Raw genomic sequence first — 21,112 nt, 5'->3', positions numbered from 1 at the left:
TGACCAAGTGTTGTTATTTTTCGGGTCGATCAGAAATCCAATATGGCCACCAAGGCCGCAATTTTGAAAAGCTATTTCCAACTTAAAGTCAAGTTCTACTGGGCTGATTTAACTGAAACTTGGTAGGAATGATCAACTCGTGGTCATGACAAAGTGTTGTTATTTTTCGGGTCGATCAGAAATCCAATATGGCCACCACGGCAGCCAGTTTGAAAAACTATTGCAAACTTAGTCAAGTTCAACTGGGCCTATTTAACTGAAACCTGACAAAGTGTTGTTATTTTTCGGGTCTATCAGAAATCCAATATGGCTTCTTGGGCAGGCCATTTTGAAAAACTATTTCCAACTTAAAGTCAAGTTCTACTGAACCGATTTAACTGAAACTTGGTAGGAATGATCAACTCATGGTCCTGGCAAAAGGGTTTTTTTTCAGGTCCTTAAAAAATCTACTTCTGCCGCCATGGCTGCCATTTTGGAAAAAAATCTATTAAAAACTTAAAATCAAGTTCTAATAGGCCGAATTAACTGAAGCTCTGTCTAGGAATGATCAATTCATTGTCCTGACAAACTTAACTTAAAGTAATACTTTGGGTAGGGATGATCATTATCTCCACTTCATATTTCAACAACAAAAATTAATACTGTAGGACTCAGGTGACCATTAAAGCCCATGGACCTCTTGTTTGTTTTGTATTTAAAATATCTCATTTGAGGAATAAAAGAAATTGATTAATTAATTGAATAATAGACAAGCTTCCTGACCCTCTGATATAGTGTATCAGCTGTACATGTGCTTTTTTTGTGATATGGGACGAGTCTGCTTTTAAAGATTCTCGGGTTTTACATCCTTCAACTTTATTAACACATACCTAGCACCTTGTGTCAAGCTCGCGTATATTCACTTCTTGGTTAATCTTGATCCTCCCATCTTAAATGTTTATCTTCTGTGCTTCTATAATTATATTTCTTCATGTCAAATTTATATTCCCTGTACATGTTGTATGTATATAAGGAAAATACGTTTGTTTTTTAAATTCCGCAGATTGTGCCAAATACCATTGCAATGTCGGAGAAATGGTTTCAAAATATAACTGTTACCCTTAAATGAGCCATATGATTAACATTAAATTTGACTTTACTTTCATTGTTATAGGACATGTATTGACAATTCTGAACATTCCGAAGCTCTTTGATAACGGAAAAAAAATCATTACGCTTTTGTCTTTAATGTCGCATTATTTGCACTTTCGTGATAGAATTTTTCTTTCGGTCATAGGAAAAGTTGTTATATCACAAACACATTATACCATGCATTTTGTTTGGTCCGAACAAATACCTTCAAAGTACCGCCTACCACTCATCCTTGTAGTCAAAATGCGCATGACAAGATTTGCCACAAATCAAGTGCTTACAATGACAAATGGTGGCTGGAAGGACGACGATTGCCTTTCTAGACATGATATAGAGTTGTAAAAGGATTTTTTTTTAAAATTATCTGGCAATCCCAAGGGAAATTGCGGAATGTTATTTCGAAGATGAATGGGATACAATCCCTTGCAGAAATAAATATATAAAAAACTGCTACAAGTGTATACATGTGGGTCAAAGTTTGGTGGTATATGTCGTCGAATCTGTGTTCTGGTTGTACAAGCGTGGATCGTTATCAACTTCTTCACTTCCCTCCTGTTCTATGCCACTGTCCTGACTTGCAGACCTGCCCTTTTCTATCCCGTTGATTTTATCAAATCTCCTCTGATACTTCTTTTTGACATCTGACGATACAGTCATTTTGACTTCAGATTCATTACTGGATCCCGATGATGTCTGAAAATAAACCCCTGAAATTATGCAAAGCTAACGGCAACACTCATACAAAATCATTACATGTTGGTCAAGCTTCAGTAAGATACAAGATAATGAATACAAGCAATACATATTTCGGTAAATTACAAGGTTATAAATATTAAGGAACGATACAAAATAATAATAATAATAAAAACATCTCGGGAAGGATACAAAGAGATGTATAAATCAGGGTGAAAAAAAGGAATACATATTTTTTAATGATGCAAAGTAATAAATAATTCGGTAGTATGTAATGATACAAATAACAAGGTAACACATACTTCACTATGATTGAAAGTAATGCATGACAATTAATATATACTTCAGAATTCATACTTCAGTTATATTATCTCCCATAATTTACACACATGTGTTGATATTTCTTTACTGTACTACGTCTGTGATATGACGACGCATTTCTCTTATTAAAAACCATGAAATCCTGCACGCTAGTGCATGCTCATGCGTGTATTAATTTTGAACAATTAGGTACGTGCAACATCCTTCCAAATACCTCCCCATATTGCAAATGAAAGCAAGCGAGACAAGGACTGACTTAGTTTTGTGGAGGAAGGGTACAATCCTTTTAGTTTATACTTGGACGTTCGCTGTTTAGCCTCTAATTCTACTAAAGCCTGTCATAAAGGTGACTTGCAGTATCATTTGTAGATATGTGTCAAGTGTACCATCTATGTGTTGACTAGCGATGTCGATAGATTCATTGTTATAAATGTATACTTTCAAATGACGAAAAATAACACCTAAATATGAAGATTGTGGGGTTTTCAGACTCAAAACGAGACTGTTTCATTAAGGCGGGTTGTGTGTTGATGTTAACTATCATCAGCTATGCACAACGTTTTCGTTGGTTCTTTTTATTTCTAGTATGCTTACGATAATCCATCAAATTATCAACTTATATGATCCTTTTTCAAATATATCGTATTTGAACAGGCAAAAAATGGACAACTGCCCACAGCATCAGTAATGATTAAACATGCAGCTTATTGTAAAACGAAGACACGTGACAGACGTCTGCACTCACAAATGAGCATCCTGTTTTAAATAGATAAATTATCTAGGTCACCTTAAATAACATAGATGTACACGTATATGGACACTGAGGAAGACAAAAAAAAACCACACCACTTTTTCATTACATTTCACGTGGTAGAATAGGTACAATCAACACATGTTTGTATATTATGGTAGAATATATAACGATGGTGCAAAACTGTTGGAAATATTCACTAAGTCGGGCGTTATTGGCTTTCGTTTGTTATTCTCAATCAAAATACACGCACAATCGATGATGTTTTCTTAAGTGAAGTTTTGTCCAGCATTTTATCTCGTCCACCTAACCACACCATCTGACCAATTTGCATCCATAATATATCAACATCTACTTCACGTATGTAGTATGTAGTACATTTAACCATTTGACGGCCAACATATGTCTGTATTTGTCATTTGAAGGAGGTAAAGTGAGAGACGTTAAAATTTACCAAACAAGTAAAAGTGCTACCTCAAGAGTGCTGTAGTCCACGCCGAAGCGCATAGGTTTGCGGATCACCTCGGGTAGATACGGGAACAGAATATCAAACAATGGACAGATCAGACGGGCGTCAGCTTCCACGGGATCATTGAATCCTACAAACATTGGATTTATATAATCCTATAATAAATGAATGTCTTCTTATGCTTTAATTTGTTATTGACTATCAAAGAGTTTATAACCATAGCATACCATATACCGGACGGGACAGTTTGATGGAGTTACACGCCTAGTTTTAGTCATGTCGGGATGGGGTACTTTTGAGAGAAACATGTAGCTAGTTTTAGTCATGTTAGGATGATGTTATTTCTATAACGACTAATTATCAATATCGTTACGACAAATGTAACTATGCTACTTATTTCAAAATATATTTTACTCACACACGTTTCCGCTAAGAAGCAGACCAATAACACATTTGCAATTTACCTGTGATTACATTGATAATGACCCCATTATATATATAATTTACCTGTAATTCCACTGACGATTAGTCCCACTACACAGGTGGCAAGCACGGCCGTAGCGCTGTACCACATGTAAGATAACGTGTACAGTTTGTGGAGAGGATTGCTGTAACAAAAAGTACAAATGATTCATAAGTATGAGTTTGGGGTGGAAGATAAACCGAATAGCTAAAAGTAAGCTTAGAACATATTAAAGAGACGTCAACCTGTCCTATATAAATGGGCATCTTTCTATCTGTTTATCTATCTAACTAATAGTACGCCAACCTCTGTCATGTATGAAGGGAAAGCTACTTGTTAAATAAACAGATCATTAAGACAATCAATCATTTGCGTTTGATGTGTATAGATAAATCTCAATACAAGTGTATGCTTTTGAGTTGCAAAACAAGGCCGAACTTCAGAAACCTTATCCCAAGAAGTACTATTATTCTGTCTGTATAACACAAAATAGACTAGTATTTTTTTCTCTCACACTTCTCCCTGTAAAAGTAATCAAAGTTGTATTAATGAACCAAATGCGTCAATTGAACATAAAACCACGAGCATGCTGTCTAATACATATTAACGTGGTCATTGCGGTCGATAAAAAAGAAAATGCTTAATATTCCGGAACACCTGGTCTTATTCTCCTTCTATGTTGGCAAGGGTCCCGGTGTAAATAGATTCATTATTCATATTTTGCCGTAGATTGATCGATTGAGAGTTTGAAAGGTGTTTGATTTTGATACTTTGGTATTCTCTTATGTTTTTAAATACTCAAATAAGTTAAATTACGTCTTCCTGTCGCATAAAAGGAATATATTTAATACCTACCTGTCCTCTTGTGTTGGAGCATTCGATGTAGAATTAAGAATGGACGATGCGGCGGTTATGTTTGGCGCTATGGTGAGATTCCAGTTACAATCTATGGTGGATATAGGAGACGTAGGTATGACCGGAGGGTATAACTGCGCCCCTACACCTATCCAGAACATGAAAACGAGTCCAAACAGTAGACCGGCGTACGCTCCCTGAGAACGAAACATTAGAGAAAGAACGTTAAGCGTCATATTTGTTATGTGTTGTACGTTTCGTGTAAATTATAACGCTGCTTAATGACATATTCTTACCCATTTGTTGGCCCAGGGGAACATCATTCCGAGGATGAATAGTCCCAGTAGCGGTCCTCCAATCATGCCGTACAGCGACAGAGTAGCCTGTGGTACAAAGCATGGGTTTACGTCAGCAGGTAACACGAATGGGATTCTATAAATTCTATTTCAATGAGTTCTGGGTGGCAAATATGAAATCGATACCGAATTTGAATTCTCATATTCTTCTTTTACATGCCTGGATATTTCCAGGATACAAACATGATGGAACAAACAGTTTGTAGTTTATTGTTATCAGAGAAATCAAATAAGTTTATAATTGATGGAGGCTATGTTAATCGGATCAATTTCCGGTTAGAAATGCAAAACATTTTTACTACACTAAAATAGATACAAAGCGTTTGATGGTTTTTTTTGTGATTCAATCAAAATAAAACGTTTTAGCCATTTCACAATATCGGAAGAAAACTTATCATATTGAGTGTATTCAAAACTTGAATGCAAAAGTTTAGGGCTTGGCGTCGACCGAGCTCTAGACTGGTTGGAAGTCAGTCTCCCTACAGTAGACTCATGATATTTTTCTTAAGAACATTCGAATATGGCTGCCACACCAAACTGTATATCAAATTCAATAATGCATTCCGTTAGCATTAAACAATACCTATCACAAAATAATAATCCTCCAATATTTCTCAAACAAAATTGAGGTACATGCACACTAAATTTCAGAAAAAATATTCAATAACTAATGAAAAAACTCACTTTTCATGTGTTCATTTTCCAAGCTGAATATAAGTCCCAATTCAGGAAAAAAACCCATTTAAACTTGTAAATATCACAAGGTTGGATGTCCATTGAGATGCATTTGTCGAGAAAAATGTAAGAAAATTTGTCAAATCTCCAGAATAATGGCATATATTTCCCCTGAATAAATCACAACTGAGCACAAAGCGAACAAGGCTGAGTAAGGTTGTAAAAAAGCATGCAAAGCAAGTAAGATTTTTACCTGTACACCATTCACTACAGGTTCTCACTCAGGTAATATGGCTTGAGTTGTATCAAAAGTCTTGTCAGCTTGATAAATTATTGTAAAATATATAATCAAAATACGTAATCATTCTCGAGATTTGAAGCATTTTCCTACACTTTTCTCGACAAATAGATCTAATTGAAACTCATACAATGTTAAATATTTAGAACTTAAGATTTTTGTCCAGTTTTTGCCCGCAAATATTGCGTTCAGTGGTTTTCAATTGTTGAATTGTTCAAAAATTTACCATTTAATTGCAAATTTTATGCTTTAATGTGCTTGTTCAAGTACTTCATTTGAAATGAGTGGTGGTAGCCATTTTGTCTTTGGGAAGTACCTTAAAACAGTGTGGAGTCTATCAGTTGATATTGACAAAACTAAAGTTCTTGTATTTAGAAAGTCAGGAAATATTTGTTGTAATGAGAAATGGATTTACAAAAGTGAATTTATTGAAGTTGTTGATGAGTTCTGTTACCTTGGTATTATTCTGAAATATTAAAACTTACTTGTCACTTTTTGATACATATGTTGGTAGTATTGCTAACTATGCATGTGAAGTGTGGGGAATGTATAAAGCTAACGATATCGAAACAGTGCATCTTGATCTTTTTAAGAATATACTCGGTGTAAAGAGGTCAACATCCAGTGCTATGGTGTATTGTGAGCTTGGTAAATACTCTTTTTCTGTGATCAGGAATTTAAGGGTTTTCAAATACTGGTGTAAAAATTAAGAACACAAAATTGTATACTGCAAGGTTGCTATGAATATTTGTTTAATAGGTGTGAATCTAATCCAAATTGTAAAAACTGGGCAGCAAATGTAAAAATGGAATTGTCAATGTTAGGTATGGGAGAAATATGGCAAAATCAGCAAAATATTGATTTAAAATCTTTTCTTCCTTTAGTCAAACAACGCTTGCCTGATACATTTCAGCAAAATCTGTTCACTATTTTTTCAACTTCTTCTAAGTGTAACTTATACCAATATCTTGTAGACCACATATGCCTACAGAGATATTTATCAAAGCCAATTTTATTGAAATTCAAGAAAATAATTTGTAGTTTTCGTTTGTCTGCGCACTGTTTAACAATTGAAACAGGAAGATACACTAAGCAGGATGTTTCTAACCGTATATGCCCAATATGTACTACCGAAGTAGAAGATGAAAATCATTTTGTTTTCATTAGTAAAGAATATGATTTTCCTCCGACAAAAACTATTTAAACCTTATTACCGATGCAAGCCATCCATGTATAAACTTTTGAAATTACCCAGTACAGAAAATGTTACAGAACTGTATAAATTTGGATTTTTTTTGTGTAAAGCTTTTGAAATGAGGTCACACCTCTTGTCTATAAAATGAGTGAATATACCTATTAGTGTATGGTTTGAACTTGACTTTGTATGACATTGTATTGTGCATAATACATGTAATGTAATATCAATAAGCTGTATTGCTTACGATAATAAAATAATTGAATATATAGAAATGTTTACGTTATCGTGGAAATTAAGAGTACTAGTTAGTACCTGTAAAACTCCTCCCAGGAAATATGCCACATAGGTCAGTCCTAGGCAGATCACACCAAACACCAAGGCTGGTAACACAAAGTACACATTATCTTAGCTACGTTAAGTGGTAAACAGTAATAACACAATTCGTTTGTTGGTTGTTTGTTTCCGAACCGCGAATTAGATTTTTAAGACACAGTCACCAAAACAGGATCATTACAGGTGAGATCCGGACGATTTTATGGTGTTTGGGTAACAGTTCATGGAGGCCATTATTACAGTGACTCATTGAGCGAAAATTGTTTCTGGACAATATTATTTTACCGCCAAGGTGTGAGGAAGAATTCCGTGGAAGTAACGCTAGAAGATCGAACAACAACGTTCCCAAATAGAATGGAGTTAACATTTCTTGCTAAAGCGGATATATTTTATAATGATGACATGTTATAACAGGCGAGGGGTGGACGTTTTACGGTTCCCCTAGCCCATTCTACATTGCACAATTCTAGTTTGGACGCCAAAATCTTGCTCGTTGTGTGGTGCCAAAATGTATCATACGTAGGCTAGTGTATATTTTACAGTACTAGTTAATATACAAGGGCTCATAAGGATCAGCTGATGAACCTTAGTGGGGGACAACATATAAAAGTGTTACATTATAAGTTCCAACACGGGAAAAGAACGAACGAAAATACAATTATATGTAAGAACAATAATAATAATAAATACCTAGGATTTTTGAAACTAGTGTCGCACGCTGCTCGGAGATGTCTGGCAAAAAGTAGGACTTGATGATATCTTGTAATACCACGGCAGACAGGGAGTTTAGCCCGGATGATATTGTACTGAAAAGACACATAATGAACTGAAATTCCCATACTTGTTCGAAACATGAATTGTACTGAAACAGTTCAATTTAGTTCATAAATTGTACTAAAACGACACACATATTGTACTGAAACGACATACACTACTATTACACTGAAATGATACATATAGTGCATTGAAGCAACCCACATACTGTTCTAAAACATATACAATGTACCGAAACGTAACGTTTATTGTTTTAGAATACCCATCCTCGATACACTTACACTCCATGCATCCCTGGAATCTGTCATAGCGAAATTGAAGGCTAGCTATTTTATTTGTCTCAAGAAAAAACCCCTGACCAATCTTTAGGTTTATACCTGTCCTTTAAGATCACAGAAGAGCTAAACCCAACTTCAAAGCGGGTCAATTTTACCGTTACGCTATAGCGATTTTTGTTTTGATGTTCATCAAAGGTTCAACTAGTCTTCTTGTCTCATACACTAAGCCTTTAAATTTGCCATTTATATTCCAGATTTATACATGAGATATGTGACCATTATAAGGTTTACCTGAGATATGTGACCACTATAAGGTTTACCTGAGATATGTGACCATTATAAGGTTTACCTGGGACATGTGACCATTATAAGGTTTACCTGAGATATGTGACCACTATAAGGTTTACCTGAGTTATGTGACCACCATAAGGTTTACCTGAGATATGTGACCACTATAAGGTTTACTTGATACATGTGATCAGTATAATGTTTACCTGAGATATGTGACCATTATAAGGTTTACCTGAGATATGTTATAAGTATAAGGTTTACCTGAGATATGTTACCAGTATAAGGTTTACCTGAGATATTCGACCATTATAAGGTTTACCTGAGACATGTGACCATTATAAGGTTTACCTGAGAGCTCCGCTGAAGAGACAGGCGACAAAAAGTCCCGGGAATCCACGTGCGGTTCCAAGCACATCCATCACAAACAAGGGAAGCAACTGACAAAAGATTTGTCGAAGAGTCTCGTGTTCATTATATACTTTTTAAACAAATATTTTGTCAGAGTGTTTGAAAAGCAAGTAAAAACAGCGGATCATACACATGTTGGAGGTAATTTTCAGGCATGGACAAGAGTAAGTGAAAATACAGAAATACTTAAAAATCTCCAAGAGCTTCAACAGGAACGTGTACGATGGTAGAGGCAGTAAAGGGGTAATTAACTGTTAATTTCTAACCCTGTGGTCTTTATACTTTACATGTACTTTGAAAGCACTGATGACAATAACAGTGTACACGGTACAATAAAACAATCAAATATTATCATGTCAAACCGTGACCACAACAGACTTACCAATATCATGGTTATAAAATTCGGGATTAAATATGGACTTTTGAAGCTTACCTGGTCTGAGGACTGAACGAGACCAAATTTGAGGGGATCGCAGTTTCTATAGAACCCGTACATCACCATACCGATAAAACAGCACAGGTACAGGATCAGACAGAGTCCCGGGAAGTTCAACCATATAGCCCTGTAATGGGATGATACTATTTCATATAACATTCCCAGTAACGTAACGATATAATTCATTAATCATTAGTGTAATTCATGTTATTTATATATAAATGTCTTAATAATATCTCCTCAAATGTAAGAACATCAATCTATATAGACGTTTAATGTAATTAACAATAAATGTACATGCTAATTGACAGAGGGACGCTATTGCGTGGCCCATTGTTAGTGGTTCCCTTGTCAGTGTCAGAAAGTCTCACTAGGAAGGTTGAAAAACCTCCGTTTTGTCATTTTGGTATTCTTGCAGTCACTCAGCCCAAGAATTCCCATACAGAGTCATTCATTGAAATGCCTGCTTTAGCTTTGTGACACTTGAATTTTTTAATCCAGATTGCTACGAAGATCAGACTAAATCACAAGATCTAAATAGTCTAACATGAACGTACTCACAGCCGAGCTTGCTTCAGTGAAGAGCAAGTACAGCAACGTTGCACCATAGCCTGGTTAACGCCGTATATGGCGACCCATGTAAATGTTCCACCAATCACTAGAGACCACACGCTGTGACGTTTGGCAGGATTTGGATCGAAGCTATAACCAGAACATGAAGAAACGTAGTGATAAATGCTTACTTTTCTCGTCAAATGTCTATAGATATACATCTTATCATATTAAAATGCAAAAATGAGCACCGTACTTTTAGAACATCTACAGATATAATATTATTTCGTACTCGTTAAACAAAACTCTCTCTCCGTCCACTGCCCGTTGCCATGCCTCCCCAATGCCTCCACTTTCTATGCTGCCTTTGATTAGAATGGCAATGAGTCCAGTAAGCATCATGGTTACCTGGAAAGTGTCCGTCCACAAGACCGCCTTCATACCGCCCTGTCCATATCAACAAATAACAATAAGTGTTATAATCCATAATATACAATTATTGGGTAATATTTACAATTATTGGGTACATACGGTCATATGACATATGTAATGGAGAGCGATTCATAATATGAAATTATTATACTGATAAAAAGGTAGAATTTAAAACTGCGTTAAGAAATCCTCACAAGAAGTTTGCAATACCTCCGTTTTGTAAGTTTTTGACGTTATCTCAATTTTCTCGAAGACTAGATAACTCAGCCCGGGAACCAACGCACAGAATTATTCTGCAAGGTGTCTGAATTTTGGTGCTTGAATCAGGAGTGTATAAAAACGTCAAATAGCGATGCAACTAGTCTTTTTTGTGACATAATGTCAGTGACAAAACAGGGCTTAAAGTGATCAAACTAGCTGACGATACGACAGCTTTACATTAAACCATACTTAATTAAGTATGATGTATTTGATACACACATACATAAAACTTGGCAACTTTAGACAGAAATGGGCATTCAAAATGAGCTATACTGCAGTGGGCGATCTGGTTGCTCGGCAAATGACAGCATAATCTACCTATTTTTAATTAGTTACCAAAACTCCGTCATCATTTCCCTAGTTGGTATGTCGTCGACCAGCTAACTGGATCACTTTGATCCTTTTATTTATTTAAGAAATATAGTCCCGCGACAAAATGAATATTAACATGGATATTCAGGGATTCTCAGTTACGGTAAATATGTTACCCAAGTCGAATCTCAATTAACACTTCACTTCTGGTTTTGAAGCTGTCATACCTTGTCAATAAAGTAGGACATAATAGGTTAAATTTTTCAAGCCCGCCAGAGACAATTCATTTCATTTTTAGTATTGATTTATTTTTAATTAAACAACGTATAATAAACCCAGACAGTGTTTATATAATTTAGCAGAGCAATTTTACACGAAGACGTGCATGTACATGTAACACTTTGTATTCAAATATTTTAAGACTACTAAAAATCTCCTTTTTTGCTGTGTTTCATGTTATAAAGTCAAATAGAAAGTTAAGTAAAAGGAAAATTTAAAGAACGAAATATAGAAGTATTTGTGAGAAGACAGATAAGGGTGAAGAAACAAAGAAAAACACTCACTATTTACTGTATATAATTATGATAAATAATTATCATGGGATACAAAACCGTACTTTTGAGGATTTTATAGGATTGTCAGCATTTTAATTCTACTAATTCTCATAATGAAAATCGTAAACTAAAAAACGATCTTACATAATGGAAAAAAAATGAAAACAACAATTTGTGAGGACGAGGGTGTAGGAGACATCAATGAGTCTTGGGTGCTAATATATACCAGAGACATGTAGTAGAATGTGAAACATTATACCATATAGTATTATACTGTACTCTGTGTAGAGTGTTCTATGAACATAAAAGGCAAATTTAGTTGACTGTTAGACAATACATACCAGACAGGTGTAGAGGGTACAGACAGCACCAATAGCTATCACAGAGCCCCATAAAGTAAATCCAGTCACTGTAAATGTTTGGAGACGCCAACAATAACTGGGACTAGAATATTATTCCTATACAATGTGATGTTATTTTTATAAATGTTAAGTATATTCACTTATATGGTATGCAAGCAAATATTCTACATTGTACACGGCTATACTTAGTATCAAAACGACACAAGGATATTTAAAATTTTATCAATCGCGAGTTTATAACAAGACAGTTGTTCAAGGAGATAAGTAAAATAAAAGTTTCTTCCTTGAAATGTATCCTCTTTTTCTATATTATTTCTTTCAGTACACTTCCGGAGAGTATATAATTATAATGGACATATAAGTCAGATATGGCTTCACTTGTTTTATTCTAGAATTATGGATTTATAACAATTGAGAGCATATTAGACAGAAAAACATGAGAACAAAAACCCTACGTACCGGCATTGAGTGCTAGAGATGGAGCGTACAGCACGAGGGCCATGTACAGCAGCTGGTAACAAATAGATACCTTGTTATTGGAGATGTTCCCGTACATTTTATGTAAATATTACATCTGCATGTATTTTACATGAAAATGCTATAAACGAGCTAACATTACATCGAAAGTTCATGAAATACCGCAAATGATTTAGCGTTACAGGCAATATCCATAAAATATTATAACCGAGCTAGTCTTACATGTATATGCAATACTCATTAAGTACTTTTAATGAGCTAGCCTTACATGTTTATGCAATACTCATTAAGTACTTTTAATGAGCTAGCCTTACATGTATATGCAATACTCATTAAGTATTTTTAATGAGCTAGCCTTACATGTTTAACAGGAAAGGAAACATGCAACAGTCGGTTAGACCGCGATTCGAACTAGGGACCTCCAAATAGAGCTACCTGTCGCCGATCGATACAGTCAAGTTCCATTAAATGTTCAATAAATAATTGGAAACGCCTAGACATTTATTCATTCCTTTGATCTGAAGTACCTTTGATTATTTTTAATGAACTTAACGGTGTAATACAAATGTTGATGGATTTGACTTTCTGCGTCGGCGTTTTTACTTTTTCTATTAATGTACAATGAAAACCAAACAAGATCAGATATCAACACTTCCACCCATACAATATCAAATTCTATTACTGAACTAACTTCATTTGTAAATATACAAAGGAAATAATCGTTGATGTCATACTTTTATGATATAAAGTACAAACGGATACATGTTTCTTCCGTACAGAGAGGACATTATTACTTACTTACATAAAACACTGCCTAAATTATCGAATTGCACAGGTGCAATGTAAATGTCAATGTAAGGACAGGACAAACACACCGTCCGTCCGACATACTTAGGATGGAATTGAAAAAATACGAGGGGACACACTTATCGTTCTTACGGATTAAAACAAAGGCAAAGAGACCAAACATAGAGGATGTGTTTCGATCGACCTATAAGCTGTTGTGTTCCAATTGTACTTTATACCAGTACGAAGACCAGTACAGTGTAGCCCCTGCAGAATCTATGGACTTACCATCTGTACCGAGAATGTCATGGAGCCTGCTGTCCTTACTCCCTTGCTGAATCGTAGTTCCAGATACTGTGGAGAGAGATTAGAGCGTTACCAGTGGATAGTGACTCTAATAAAATGTAGAGGATTAGTATATACCATTATTAAAGTGTAATTGTTCATACAACCTGTGTGTGGGTAACAAAACTACCGGTGGATAGTGTCTCAAGTAACCCAAGGTTATGTGGAGGAATGATAAATGATAACTGGGGGCATAGCAGAGGGAGGGAATAGAACGTTACTCCTGGTTAGTGACTCTATATCTAGAGAAACATTAAACAACATTAGTGATGGGTTGTGACCCATACAAGTTGAGGTGTTGAGGGAATGTGACTCACACAACTCAAACAGTTGATGATCGTGGATGCATAACCTAAAATTTGGTAGGACATTTAAGTGTTGTAAATGGTATCGTTACAACCTAAATATCTATTAAGTGTTTACGACTATGTTTGATCTGTTATATCACATCGCTTCCCAAATGATTACTTTGTGTTTCAAACATGTTATGCGTGTATCATACACCAGTTCATTGGGCTCGTTTGATGAGAAATATACCGATAACCACTGGTTATAGGTCAGTGAATTGCCAGACAGGAGACAAGACCTTAATATTTTGTAATTGTCTTGTAATACCATCCGAGAACTCCTATTAGTAAACGTTTTGTTAGGCAGTTGTCTGGTATTCCGTTTTTGACATCCCGCAGTCCACTCAACTTCCGACTTCCTGTGCTCTCCCTATGCGAAAAGATCGTCTCCTCTACAGGACTGGTCGTTATCAGAAGGATTAACTTTATCAACCTCCCAGGAGAACCGATATCACTGCAGTACTGCGCCCGTTCTCATATAGTACCTTTTGTCAATCATTGGCAATGCATGCTAAGGACGAGGCAAACCGAGGTTGCAATCCTTCTGCTGTGACCTTAATATCGAAATATTCTGATCATATTCCTGGCCAAAACACAAACCTTTGTTTACCATAAGTCTTTTCTTCCTCCCAAACATGAGCTTAACCAATCGAGTACCATAATTATAACATGTGGCTGGTCCAATAATGTTTTTGTTTCTCCAGCGCCCAAAAACATTAACAACGTCTTGTAGGATCTTTCTGCAGTATATCCCTTACCCGTATCTGAGGAATTGGTGTGTAACGTTCGTCTATCATACTTTCGTTGGGTACATGTATAAAGACCTAGCATGTGCTGCGACGAGTGGATGTTGTGAAGCGGAGCTCGACATGTCTTGAACACTTCCCAGTCCTACCATATTACAAAACGCCTACATGCAGATCTAGTTAGGCACTTTCGCGGTAGGCACACGTAACTCGGATTGTGTTGGGGTATGTGTCAAAACGTAAATCATTGGATGACAAGTCAATGGAATGTTTAAACAGAAAGACTGGCGTTAAATTTTTCAAATCATTGACATCGTCATCAGTGAAATTCCAGTTGTTTTATATTTAGAAATAGGAACTGCCTATGGATTTAATTTAACTAAGGAAAAATCAAAATGCATACATCTGTTTGGTCATTTAAAGTCCTTTTATATATATATAATTAAATATAAATGATAATTTCTATATTTATGACATGCAAGACAGTTACTTTATTACTCCTGGCTATTCCTCCCAAATTAAAACTATTTTCTCTATTGTAAAATTGATCGAAATAAATGTCATTACGTACCCTCATTCTGATATAGCTGTTTATAATAGTTATATACTCATACGGTATATCACTTTTAAGCGTTCTACAGACTAACGCTGTACATACCTCGAAAAGCGCCGGTGACATTGGCAGTCCTAACACCTACCTCGTATGCGCTTGTAACTCGAAGCCTGTAGAAGATGGGAATGAAAACATGCGCAGCTCCAAAGGCTACAAACAGGTAGGCGAGTCCGATCCAAAAGTACATGGTGGTGTAGATGTACATTTCGGCAGGATCACCCAGGAGAGTAATAGCGGACATAAAGCTGGCCAAAAGCGAAAGGGACACTGGCAAGGGGTTCATGTCTCCCCCCGCCATCAGAAACTCCCGCGTGGTCTGGCGGTTGCGATCCTTGATGGCATAGAACAGGCCAATGGATGCTGACACACATAGGATAGATCCGAATAAAACATAGTCTACTGTCGTAAAAGTGTGTTTCACGCCAGTCTGGAAACTGTATGCATCCGACTCCATGTCAGACTGATTCGGGGTTTGTACTTGAGGTGATGTCTTTACCTGGAGTCACTGACTATTTGTAAACGTAAACCTGGGTGTGCTCATGTGCTGTGCTACCTTAAGTGAACAACTCCAGCACTCACGCAAGTGGTACGACGTTGGCCTGAGGTATGGAAACAGCGGTATACCCTAGATGCTGAGCAGGTAAATGACATTTCAAGACCTCTGTTGGTTCTCTATATAGGCGCGCCCCGGCGTGGTGTCACGTGTGTTGCATGCACATACTGGCCTCAGACCACAATAACACTTCCGGGTCGTTGTACACGAATATAGTGCATAAGGACATTTCAGGTGGGTTAAGAAATAATTTGTCCTGTCTGATCTATGACAGATATGTACAGTTTTTTTTACATAGAATTGTTCAGCAATATCTGTTCTAGTGATTAAATTTTGTTTGACACAGTTTCCAAGTTTGTATTGGCAGCAGGACACAATGAGTGGTGAGGCTTGCGCAGTGATATATTGTGATGTTTGGTATTTTCCACTATACATGCAGGGTAGTGTCATGCCAATACATTTTTTTTCTTAAATGCAGGTCATGAGGTACTTTCCAGCTCTCTGTACTTTCAGTTTGAATAGATCTACAATATGAAATAGGAACCAGACCCTGTGCAAAGTTTTAAAATATTTTAATCTCTTTTTCCCTTTGGTATAGCATATAGTAGAATTAATTGTGGTCTGAGGCCTGCCGTTTAATGAGGGCACCTTACGATATTGGCATTGCTCGTAACAGATACTATACTTTATCCCGGTCTCTCACTACTACTGAAATCCATCAATGATCATTTGTTATCTCTACTTTTCAGTAAGGGATTAAAGAGACATGGACGGCTATACCATGGTAATAACGGAATACATGGTATACATTACACTCATCGGTGTCCTTGACTCCTATTGTTGTCCTATCGCTCTTACTACTCATATTACTCCTATCCAACCCCCTTCCCCTTCCCCCTCCCCCTCCCCCAGTCTGAGACAAGCGGACATTGATAATCGCAATACATATGTAACTGACGTCATAGATCATGACGTCATACTATTTCCCTCGGAAGACTAGACTATTTAAGATTGAATTTGAATCGCTTGTGGTAATTCTAATGCTCATAGCAGGGTTTTTTTTATGCTTTCTTAAATTACACAAGTAGGATTTGTATATGTGAGGGAAATGTTTTTATTGGTATTGGCTATTTACACAAGAATTTAATATAAAATGAAAGATGAATTTTTGAGATGGTAGATATTCTAATTAGCTATTAGGGGATAATACGTTGTTTTTCGTGTCTATACTGGCGATTAGAACATGAAATTTGGTTTAAACTCTCGACCGATCCCCATTCTAACACACCTCAACAAATATACTACGCTTATATGTTTAGAAACATTGTATTTCCTTGTACAAAAGTACGTAGTAAAATACTTTGTGACCTGAACTGGCGACGTGTCATTCTGCAGCGGACTGACCAATCGGAAAGAAGCTTTTAAAAGTCGGTCATTTGGCCCCGCCCATACTGGCGAGCGCTCGATCTGTACGTTCGTGAACGTTCTGTTACCAAAGTTTATACGACACATTTGGATTAATATTGACCAAGTTCTTATATTTCCATGTCAGTATGCATACCAGTCTGTGCTTATTGACAAAATCGGTGATTATTTGTATAGATTTGGGAAGAGTTTTGTGTAAATGCATACGACACATGTGAAATGTTTCAATTGATTTCGGATCTAAATAGATGCCTTCACACGGATGGAACGAACGTTTCAGTAATAAATGGAGGTAAGAACAAGGAATGTGTACTTTTTAATTCAAATACATTTCATCGGTCGTTTCTGTTCTGTTGCCTACTAGCCTTATCAGCGGGATTTCGCTAAGAGGCGAGATTGACGCCATATTGCTTTGATTAGAAACGGAGCGTGGCTTAGGTGCGATCGGAGGAGCTTAACACGATTGATCATGATTCTATCGCAGATTAGAACATGGTCCGTATCCAATCAAAACACGCATTGCAAACGAATCATGTTTGAATATTTATTAATCTTTGTCAGTTAATTTGATTGTACAAATTTAATACGCCAGAGTACATGTATGTACCTTTGCATAGTTTCAATCACTTACATGTATAACAAGAAACACTGTTCTCCGGCTTTACAGTTCTATATATTTTAAAGATTATGCTGGCAGCCTTCTTGAATTGAACCAGTTTAAATGTGTTTTCATAGGTGCATTCGTTTTTGAAAAAAATAGGCCAAAAAGACTGCTTGCTAAATTCCATTCATTATCTGAAGATATAGTTTTTCACGACGGCCTTTTTGACGTTGTTGACATTTGTATAGATTCCTCTATCTGAAATAAAGGACGTTTCATGCCCTTATCACCACGTGGAGTTTTTGTCCATATTTGGACATTGTTCGCTGTGCAACTAAAACATCTGCGATCTGGTAATGTCTCTTGTTTGTTAATAAATCTTAATAATACCGTCTATGAGGACTAGGTGATATATGCTCAGTACTCAATCTTTACAATTGTTATATGTAAAATAGAAATAGAATTGTTTAAAAGCAGTGTGGTATAATGATTTAACTTCCTGTTGGTGACTTAATACAGTAGGTCTAAATATGACCATGGATTGCATGTGTGGCCTACATTTTGTGTTATCTGGTTTGTCTGAATTATCTTTTACTAAGTTAGGAAAAAATATCAAAGTAAACAACATCTCCATACGATATGTCTTGCTATGTTAGAGCTATCTTACTTTATGTGTATGTGTACAGAGTATTTGCCAGATATTTTGGGAAAGGGTCCATGAGCAGGAATTGTGAAAATATCATTGGCATTTGGCAAAAATTGGGAAACATCATCAGTGTTCTCACATGTACAGGTTTGGGAATATATCACAAGTTTGGAAAAAAACCCTACCTGCAATGTGATTAGCAAAGAGTTTGATCTCAAAATACAATTTAACTTATCTCAATTCCACGAGCATTGTTTTACATATACTGGTCTGCTCAAGGTGTATTATGTGTGCGGAGAGGTTCTCGAGGAAGAAGAGGCAGGTCTTAAACGTCGCCTGTCGTCCCATGCCGAAGGTGAAGAACTAAACTGCGATCATTGTTTGAAAGAATTCGTCACAGAAAGTGATTTAGAAGAGCACGAGAAGGAATGCATTCCTGACAATAGGGTGATAACATAGATATGGACGACAGTGCGACTTAAGCAAAAGGCAATGGAAGCGTGTGTACTGATCATGACGTATTGCGTCATGTGCACCTTGACTTCAGCATGTCTTCTGGCTCTAAACAGGGAAGGAGTGTGGTAATTAAGAAGGAAGTCGTAGACGTTGATGCCTACCAGACGCAGCTCGCGCCCTTCGCGACCAACTGCGAAAGAAATGACGTATGAAAAATCGGTAAAAGAAGAGAATGAACTGGTATTTCGAGGTAACGGGAACGTCTGTGCAGACAAAAAATCTTTTAACAGCCATATGTTAGAACATGCAGGTGAAGGTACCAATCAGTGCAAGATCTGCAATAAAATAGTTAAGCGCCGTCGCTACCTAAAAGATCACATTAAAGTACACGAGGAACAGGAGACCCACAGTTGTCACATATGTGGATTGAAAAGAAAGTAATCCATCAAACTTCCGTCGGCATATGAAAAAAACATTCTGATAGCCGGGAGTTCTGTTGCAATGTGTGTGCAATGTGTTTCTACAGAGCTGACGATCTCCAGGTGCATATGAGAACACACTACAAACAGAGCAAGTGTGTCTGTACAGAGTGTGGGATTGGTTTCTCCACACCAGATAAACTCGCCAAACACACACGGAGTCACGACGTGAATACAGACACCCCATGCGATACATGCGAAAAATCTTTTGTCAGCAAACTACAGTACCACGACCACTGTGGTCATGAGCACGGCCAACAGTTCCCATGCAAGCTGTGTGGCAAATTCAAGGACTCCAAATACTGGCTTGAGAAACACTAGTTTGAGTTCCACGTGTCCGAAATGACCGCCAGCAGTCTAACAGATAACGACGAAGACGAGAACGGTACTTCTGGTGATGTAAAACATGTCATTGAAAGCCGATCGACATGTAACGACATACAACAAACACTGATAACACTACTACGAATCGAGTGAAGTGGCCTGTAACATAGCCGACGAAGAGGTAAAGACGACAGGTACTGATATAATACCTAAACCTGAGCCTATTGTTCGCTTTAAATGTGGATTCTGTGACAAAGTGTTCGCTAAAGGCGGGAACCTCAAGCGTCATATGAACGAGAATTCCGGGAAAACGTGCTTCAGTAAAGTAACTCTTACTATTGGTAAATCTGAAGATAGGAGGAAAGCAGACAGGAAGCCCTCTGCAAAAGACCAGCAGTGTCCAGAATGCTCAAAACGATTTAGTCGGCGTTGTGACCTATTGCTCCACAAACGCGTCCACGCTGGTATTAAGAACTATGTTTGTTATGTATGTCGCTCCTTTTACTTCTCTTTAAGCAACTTGAATCGACATAAGGAAATTCACGAAGGTCGATCAAACAATGTGTGCCACGTGTGTGGGAAGTCGTTCGCCTGTAGGTACTACATTTTCACACATATCAAACGCATACGCGAGACTGACAACAGCAAAGCCGGCAGATTTCAGTGTGAGACATGTGCACGAGTTCCACCTCCTACTCGAACTTCAAGCGCCACCAACGGATCCACTCCGGGGAGAGGCCCCACAAATGTAACGTTTGTAACAAAGCTTTCCGTCGCACGGACGACCTTGCTATGCACGTGAAAACGCACTCAACAGTTAGGCCACATATATGCAAAATATGTAACAAAAGTTTTAATCAGCAACATAATTTGAAGAAACATTTGAAACGACACGATCAAGTTTCGAAACCGATCTACCGATGTCCGGAATGTAAAAAGTCGTTTCGTCAGAAGAAGGCCGTTTAATCGACACTTAGCTAGTCATGGCAACATCAGCGAATATGCAGAGCAGAAGCTACAACCTATCTACATGGAATCTACAATGATCACACACAGTACTCGCGAACAGCTGATGCTATAGCGGCAGTAATATCGTCTGTTCAGCGTCGGG

The 21,112-nt window shown here is 37.0% G+C and overlaps 2 protein-coding genes across 2 annotated transcripts; one reads left to right on the top strand and one right to left on the bottom strand.

The window, feature by feature from the left end:
• Positions 1-1,602: 1,602 nt before the first annotated feature.
• LOC110451848 (sodium-coupled monocarboxylate transporter 1-like) lies at positions 1,603-15,971 on the bottom strand. Its single transcript, XM_021500058.1, has 15 exons — positions 15,603-15,971; positions 13,755-13,820; positions 12,663-12,714; positions 12,183-12,250; positions 10,575-10,729; positions 10,292-10,432; positions 9,728-9,857; positions 9,235-9,323; positions 8,234-8,349; positions 7,523-7,590; positions 4,980-5,066; positions 4,684-4,880; positions 3,873-3,973; positions 3,371-3,495; positions 1,603-1,824 (listed from the first exon to the last, which is right to left on the bottom strand). The coding sequence occupies exons 1-15, from the start codon at positions 15,969-15,971 to the stop codon at positions 1,603-1,605; spliced, it is 1,986 nt and encodes a 661-aa protein (XP_021355733.1).
• An 85-nt stretch (positions 15,972-16,056) lies between these two features.
• On the top strand, positions 16,057-19,998 carry LOC110451847 (gastrula zinc finger protein XlCGF29.1-like). The gene is made up of 2 exons (XM_021500057.1): positions 16,057-16,121; positions 19,725-19,998. The coding sequence occupies exons 1-2, from the start codon at positions 16,057-16,059 to the stop codon at positions 19,996-19,998; spliced, it is 339 nt and encodes a 112-aa protein (XP_021355732.1).
• Positions 19,999-21,112: the final 1,114 nt, after the last annotated feature.

Source organism: Mizuhopecten yessoensis, unplaced genomic scaffold, assembly GCF_002113885.1.
Source record: "Mizuhopecten yessoensis strain PY_sf001 unplaced genomic scaffold, ASM211388v2 scaffold6213, whole genome shotgun sequence".
Lineage (NCBI taxonomy): Eukaryota > Metazoa > Mollusca > Bivalvia > Pectinida > Pectinidae > Mizuhopecten > Mizuhopecten yessoensis.
Note: the sequence above shows the minus strand (reverse complement) of the source record. Positions and strands in the feature narration are given on the sequence as shown.